This window comes from Simochromis diagramma, unplaced genomic scaffold (assembly GCF_900408965.1).
Source record: "Simochromis diagramma unplaced genomic scaffold, fSimDia1.1 OVJJ01000302.1, whole genome shotgun sequence".
NCBI lineage: Eukaryota > Metazoa > Chordata > Actinopteri > Cichliformes > Cichlidae > Simochromis > Simochromis diagramma.
This window is the reverse complement of record NW_024386792.1, coordinates 10,751,232-10,758,654: the sequence shown is the minus strand read 5'-3', so window position 1 is coordinate 10,758,654 and position 7,423 is coordinate 10,751,232. Positions and strand designations below refer to the sequence as shown.

The following is a 7,423-nucleotide window of genomic DNA, read 5'->3' as shown; positions in this document are numbered from 1 at the left end:
CATCATGGATTGTTTAGAAATATATCTAGAGAAACTGAGTAGATTGCTAGCCAGTGCTCAGTGTTACTGCTCGTACAAGTCACATCACACAGTAAAATATTTAATTGCAATTTGACCTCAAGGTTCTATTTGTTTCATCTCTTCTGGATGGGGAGGTCGCACAAGTGATACGTTTATTACAGAACAAAGTAATTTTTTATCTCATTTGCTCCCAGGTGATGTAGTAGATTCCAGCATTTACTCGTGGAAAGAAACAGTTGGATCCTGTTGATTTGGAGAGCACCAGATGTCTAGCTTCTCTCAGGATACATATAAAAGAGTAATAGGAGTTCTCCGTCAAAAGTACACGATCTTGCAAAGCACTGTCCCCATAACTTTCACAGACATAGACAGAGAAAATGATGTGAACTATCTTGACAAGATGGTAGGTGTATGTTGTGTGCTTACAAATGTATCTGAATCTGTGGTGCCCTTCCAGTGATGTAAATGAAAATGATGTGACTGATGTGCTCAACCAACAAATACACATTATTAACTCTCACTTTTTGTTTGCTTATTGTGACTTGACCTTTGAAGGGAAAGCTTTCTTACTTGTCCTACAAATATCAGAACAAGAGAATTGCAGATGTCACCTGGGCTCACTATTTTTTGATCTTCACATCCATCTCAAATGATTTCCACTAACCATGTTTCATATTCCTGATTGACAGAAACAGATCAGAATCAAAATCAAAAATATTTTTATTGCCTTTGTCAGTGAACAAAAATCTACAAACTAGCCACTTGCTTCATAACAAAAATAGCATTAATTTAGAATTTTGATTTAGGTTTGATGATCTTCCCCTCTTGTGTGCGGCATTGGGAGAGGTTGTGATACAGTTGGTCTTGCTCAGCAGCGCTAAGAGGTGGGAAAGCTGGGGGGCCAGGATGATCTCTTGCAGATTTCTCTTTTTTATTTTGTTTAGAGTTGTTAAAAATGAGGTCCTTGCATTGCTAATACTCCACTTTCTTTAAAGACTCCTCACTTGGAATGGCCCACTTGCACTTCTTAGATGTAACAGCTATCTCTTCTTTTTTTTTCCACTGGTATGCTGCCATGTCCTGAACAAAGCAGCTGACACATGTGAGCAGCTCTCACCAAGGCCAGCTGTGCAGTTGCAGTGTGCTCCCAAGACATCCCCGTCTTTTCTCACTACTACCCATGGCTTTAACAGCGGGTCATTAAGCCTTTGGGAATGTTGAACCTATAAATACAATTACAAATGTTAAGTACACCAAAAACACAAAATAGCTACTGACAACCAGACGTGTTTTAGCAAACGACAACGCTAACAATGTCACACCGCCTCGGATAATATGACACTTACCTTTCCAGTGATGATGCAGAATTTTTTTTTGCTTGAAGATTCCACAGCTGTTGCAAAGCCAGATTGAGTCCATTTGTAACCCTCCAGGCTTTTGTAAGCTTTTAAAGAGTCCCCCGAGTAGTAGGATGGGAAGTTTATAAGGTAGTTATGTATGTCCGGATAGCATAGATCTGGGACGCTGAAATACTTTTGCTCTGTTCTCAAAATATATTTTCAATATAAAATGTCAAGCAAATCAAACTGTACATTATAATGCATGTCAAACTCTCTGCAAGGGAATTTTTGTAACTCTGTAAGGGGCTTTTTGATGTTGTGGGTTTCCTGTTTGACGGCTGACGAGGAGGCTGAAGTTGACTTTACTGTCAGAGTTGTATTGTTGTAGCTTCAAGACAGAGAAAGTATTATTTATTCTTTGTATTATGTCCTTGAAACAAACTTTGCTCATTATAAACTTAGCTACAGTGTTTCATTCTGTTAAAGATAATAGCTGATTGGTAACATGAGACAAAACACAGAAAATTAGTTAAAAATAGGCATCATGAATTGTTGTAAACAAAAAGCCATCCTAACCACTGTTTTAGATGGATTTAAGTAATATATTTATATATATCTTGCTGCCAAGGATGGCACAACCAGTTATTAAGTTAAGGGGAAAATGACTTTTTGAGTTAGGGCCTGATAGTATTTGAATAACTTTTTCACATTGCATTTTGACTGTAGACTGACGAAGTCACTTGGATGAGTGACGAAACTTTTCTCCCACTGAAAACGTTACATCCAGATGAACAGAATCAACTTTTGGAGATTTACTTACCTGGATGATTGAGCATGCATCAAGACATCTCTGCAATCTATATAACCAGCTTATTTCACAGAAGCTAAATTCCTTTATCAAAATTTGTTTACCTCACCAATGAATAAACAAAAGATAAATGGAAAAAACTGGTGTTAAAACAACTTTAAATTTGTAAACTCACCATCTGTTTCTGGAAGTTCCCTGTATCCAACATCATTCTTGTCTACAGGTACAACAATGCCCGCGCCGTACTATAACATTGTCCTGTAATCGTTATTATAATAAAATGTCCTTTGTTCCTATGTAGTAGGTCTGTAATGTTAAACTCACTTCAGGGCCACATAACCTGCAATTTCCAAACCTACTTTGCATTTCCCTGATGAATCATGAGACATATAAATTCTTAAAAAACAACTTAATTTTTACATTTTTTAACATTACTGTTGGCTGAAAGCAATTTTAAAAACAATTTTATTGTTCTATAACCATAAATATAGGATCCTAAAACAGAGGAGCTATTTTCACTTGCTGACTTTACATCAAATTTACATGCAGACTAAGCATACATTTGTTTTTATAATAATATTAATCAATATGTGCTCTCAGACCAACAAAGAGCAGTGAGGTTGACGCTGAAAGAATAACAACTAAGCCTGTCTTTTAAACATTAATTTAACAAAATATTAATTATAGTGCTTCAGAATTTCTTGTGTCTTAATGATAGCGTTGTTGTTAATAAATGTTGTGTTTTTCTTGCTATCAATCCTGCCTTTAAATTAGCTAAACTTCATCAATATACCAACTCTTTTCCAGTCTGCAACATACACTCATGTCACTAATTTATCTACAGCAGCAGTGCTAATTTAAATTGGTGTTATGTGCTTAATCGCTTCATATTTTTCTCATAGTATAGTTTTATCTTTCTTTGTAAAATCAGCCACTTTGTTGCCAGTACACTTATCAACACCACCTATTTCATGTGAATGTGTATGGGAAACCCTGGGTTAAGTTAACGAGTTATTAAACTGCTTCATGTGACCAGTTATCCTGACTGCCAATATCAGGGTAAGTGAATCCAGAAAACGAAAAAATAACTTAGCTGTGCTGAACTTCCTTTCTAGTACATGGTTCTGGAGCAGCATGTTTGAGATTAGACTAAGAGCAAGATCTTATAACTTTGGATGTCCTATCAGCTTAACTGTCCATCTCCCTATCCTTGTTAGTCTAGAGGATGTTGTGTTCATGTTTTCCAATTGCAAACTTTGATTCATCTGACTATAGAAGAATTTTGCATCAGTTAATATTAAATGAGCTTTGATATAGAGAAGATGGTGGCATTTCTGCATCATGTTCACATTTGGCTTTTTCTCGTAATGATAAAGTTTATTCTGCATTTGTGGATGGCACTGCGAATTGTGCTAATAAATGCTAACGATCATTGGCAATCAATATTTATTTTAAGCATTTTCATGTGTGTACAGAACTTTCCACATATTCTTAGACTCTCTGGGTGATATTATGGACTTGTGCACAATTTAACATTGAGGAAATTGTTCCACAATTTGTAGATGCAGATTTTTTTTAGATTGGTGAACCTCCCCCAGTCATTACTTCTGAGAAGCTCTGCCTTTCAAAGTTAGTTGACAATCAAATGTTATTGCTTTGCACAACATTTGACTGAAAGTGCTTGAAAAACTATTTCATCTAGAGTACAGATCTTGCTATCATACTATGACCATTTAAGACATAATGTTTGTAGTTGAACCATGTTTGCCAAGGGCCATCCTGTCCCCAACCACATCATAACCACAAGGTAGGCCAACAAAGCCACTTGGACAAATCTTAAAGCAACACTATCAAGCAGATAGGTGCGGATGAGGACAGATGTGGTGCTTAATGCAGTGCAAGATGGTGGTTCAGCACATCTCCCTCTATACGCACAGCACCAAATGGTAGAGTTGGATATGAAATGTTAAATTAACATCGATATCTATTAGTCTTCAAAATGACACAAAAATGTCCAAAAACTGTAGGTTTTCTGAGTAGTATATATGAATCTGTAAAAGAACCATTTAGAAATTAATACAACTGGTATGATAGTATGTTAAATTTCTTTTGGCCTGGGCCTTTTTGTTTTATACTCTTTTTTGTGTGAGTCAAACCATTCACGGTAGGCTGTCGATCAGTAAGGGAAATGCAAAATATTCACAATTAAAATAGGTTACATTTTAATGAACTTTATTAGGTTTAAAAAATATTGTAGCCTACAGTGTATCTGAAAATTCACTGTTTTAAAGCACAGCACACAGATGTATTACAATGATCACATAAATACTAAGGGTTTGTTATAGGAGGATTAAGAAGTTAAAATGATATTTCCAAGTTAAGGTGACTTTAACACCAAGTCGCAATTTTAAAAACTTTGCTAACACAGTAAATATTTATTATTTTTAAATATCTAAGCATTAGAATTCTTGTGGAGGTAATCACTTCCTTACATTGATTTTTGGGGGGAAAAAATGACCATAATCTTACATAATCTTTCCTTATCAGATCTGGTAGCACAGACTACTTATCAATAATACTTAGTAACCATACTGAGGAAAAAAAAAAGTTCATTACATGTGAAAACTATTCATGGTTGTGTAGGCACTGAAATCTGAACTCTGGGCGATCCTCTTCTTTGGTCTCTGAGATACTGGGTGGATTTCCAGTGCTGCATAACACACATCTTCATTCTAAAATTTCATAATTATTTAGAATTATCATCAAGCACTGACAAATGATAAATGCATTTTAGAGCTAAATAGCTTTGTGTCATTACTATAAAAAAAATCAAGCTGTAGCAAAGACAATAAATATGATATATGACCTGATTTCTTCTCATCTGGTCTCTGCTCTCATATCTTTTCTCATCAGCCGGAGGTTTCTTAGCTACGAACATTTAAAAAAAATTTAAAATGTACAAAGGCTCTTTTCTTTTACTAGACAAAACTCTGTGATGGTCAAATGATCATGGAACTAAAGTGATGAAAAATCTTGTTGTACAAATGAAACAGAGCGGTTACCTGTCTTGTGATGGTAATATATCAAAAGAGAACATAGCAGAGATGAGAGGGCCAAAAAAGCTGGACACAGAGAGAAGAGAAGCATCCAGCATATACCACAGTCTTTTTGCGTGGTTTGAGGCTCACGGGGGTCTGAGTAAAAAAAGCTTTGAAATTAGTCTTTTTTCCCCCTAAATTATTCAGGTAAAAGATCTGGGGATAATTTTAAGTATGATGTTGTTAGTTGCATTACAAAGACCAACCTGTACCAGAATGACAAACATGTGAAACATATAGCAATGAACTTTCTGCTCAGATTCAGCCAAAGGTAGTACAGAAGGAAAATGAACCATAATATATAATAATAGGCACCCAGTAGTTTTTGAAAATTAAGAAAAAGAATATCCTGCAGTGTCTGTTTCAGTCACCTGAATACCTATTTTGCTTACAATAAAGCAAGCAAAATAGATGAAGCTGTAGTAAAAGCCTGGCAAATTATTCTGAAGGAAGAATATATCTTAAAAAATTATTAAACATAAACGTTTGTTTTATTTCTATGTTTATTTATTTCTGTATTTGTATTTTTACCATTATATTCATGTCAAATTGTTGTAATAAGCAGACAGATCATTTATTGATGACTCACACTAGAATACTTACGAAGTAGGATCTTTGTGGTGAGGTTTCCATATCTATAAAGGCATTCAAGATTAATTGTTTCTTTGTCCTTCACCTTAGACTGTTCAGTTCCACAGTAGTAGAAGCCCTCATCTGAATCAGTGATGTTTGTGATGAGCAGGTCATAGGATTGAGAGGAATAATTTTTCACAAGATGGAAATTAGGGAGTGGATTCAGAAGGTTTTGGTAATCAATACCTGGTTTATATTGTCTTTGCTCAAGCTTTGTTTTTAGAACAAGAGAAGGTTGTTTCTCATGAGAGCAATTCCTGTACCACACTATGAATTCTCCAGTTGAAGTTTTACAGTCACAGTAGAGAGTTATGTTTTCTCCTGGTCTGACCATCATCTCCAACACTGTTCCACTGGTCAAATTATGACTAGAAGTTAAAGCTCCTACGGGACCTATACACAAAAACATTAGAAGAGGTTAAAACATGCACAGCTTTATACAAAATCACAATAAAACAGATATTTTTTACAACATTAGTTCAATGTCAAATAGGACGAAATATCAATAAATCTTGAAAATGATCACAATAATTACCGAAAAGAACAATGAGAAAAACATGCATCATATCCGTGTGTGATAATGAACAGGAGTTAAAAGGCAGCTCAACAAGTCTTACTGACAGATGCAACGACCCAAGCAGATTTTTCCATTAAAGGAAGTGGAAGTTATGATTGGTCGACTGAATGGAACATTTTCTTTGTGGTTGTTTTCTATTGGTGCAATAACAAGTGATGTTTTTGGAATGAATGTAAAAGATAATTTTGACAGATAGTACAGAAAGTGCACTTCAAATATAATTTTCTGAGCCTTGCATAAAATAATTTTTCTGCTTTGCTCAAAACCATTACAGACATGCATGTTAGGGTATATAAAAGACCGTTGAGTTAAGCACAAGTATTATATAATTTTGTTTGAATTGCTTAAAGTATGTAGAAAACCATACAGATGTAATCCACCATAAAAGACAAAAGCAAACAGAAACTCTTCTAACAAGGAGCATTTGCATCTGTGCTGATTTTGGTTGTTCTGTTCATGGCAGGAGATGATGATTGCCTCTCCATGATCTCAACGTTCTGTATAAAGCCTTCTCTTTGCCAACATTTTGTCTTTTTGTTTTTTCTACACTCTAATGCCTTTGCATCAAACACATTGATCAGGCTGATTAGACAGTGAAGGCCTTAGTCACACCGGCCATGTATTCCGTCAGGTGAAATGTGTATTCCCCCATCTGGTCGATGAGTGGGTGCTGACTGTTGCTAGGTGAAATCAGTCACAAAGAGGTGTTTCTCCAGAGACTTCTTCGTGATTGCTTTACTTACACGCAAATTGCCGCAAACCTTTTGTACTTTGCATGGAAGATGCAGACTTGCAAACATTTACCAACTATTCATTAAGTAGTGGTAACTGTGAAAAGGAAAATGAAAGGAAATGGAGAACATTTAGGTTTCCATTTTGTGGTCCACTCTTATCAGTTTCACCACCACTTGGGTATTTCTTTTCCCATAAAGAGGGCATCTTTCAC

General features: G+C 35.5%; 1 protein-coding gene and 1 long non-coding RNA gene across 2 annotated transcripts; both read right to left on the bottom strand.

The window, feature by feature from the left end:
* Window positions 1–723: 723 nt before the first annotated feature.
* LOC120729032 lies at window positions 724–1,911 on the bottom strand. The gene is made up of 2 exons (XR_005694835.1): window positions 1,368–1,911; window positions 724–1,244 (listed from the first exon to the last, which is right to left on the bottom strand). It is a non-coding gene; the product is annotated as an uncharacterized LOC120729032 (long non-coding RNA).
* A 2,378-nt stretch (window positions 1,912–4,289) lies between these two features.
* LOC120728607 lies at window positions 4,290–6,503 on the bottom strand. The gene is made up of 5 exons (XM_040023628.1): window positions 6,436–6,503; window positions 5,871–6,293; window positions 5,232–5,363; window positions 5,036–5,097; window positions 4,290–4,901 (listed from the first exon to the last, which is right to left on the bottom strand). Exons 1-5 carry the CDS (start codon window positions 6,464–6,466, stop codon window positions 4,782–4,784), a joined length of 768 nt encoding a protein of 255 aa, XP_039879562.1. The 5' UTR covers window positions 6,467–6,503; the 3' UTR covers window positions 4,290–4,781.
* Between the last annotated feature and the right edge of the window lie 920 nt (window positions 6,504–7,423).

What these genes read in the sequence shown, in the direction of transcription:
- LOC120728607 (XM_040023628.1), bottom strand. Translation starts at nt 6,466, where the DNA reads ATGATGCATGTTTTTCTCATTGTTCTTTTCG. An exon ending in CACCACAAAGATCCTACTTC is followed by an intron (nt 5,364 to 5,870) that starts GTAAGTATTCTA and finishes TTTTTTACTCAG; the next exon opens with ACCCCCGTGAGCCTCAAACC. An exon ending in ATATTACCATCACAAGACAG is followed by an intron (nt 5,098 to 5,231) that starts GTAACCGCTCTG and finishes AAATGTTCGTAG; the next exon opens with CTAAGAAACCTCCGGCTGAT.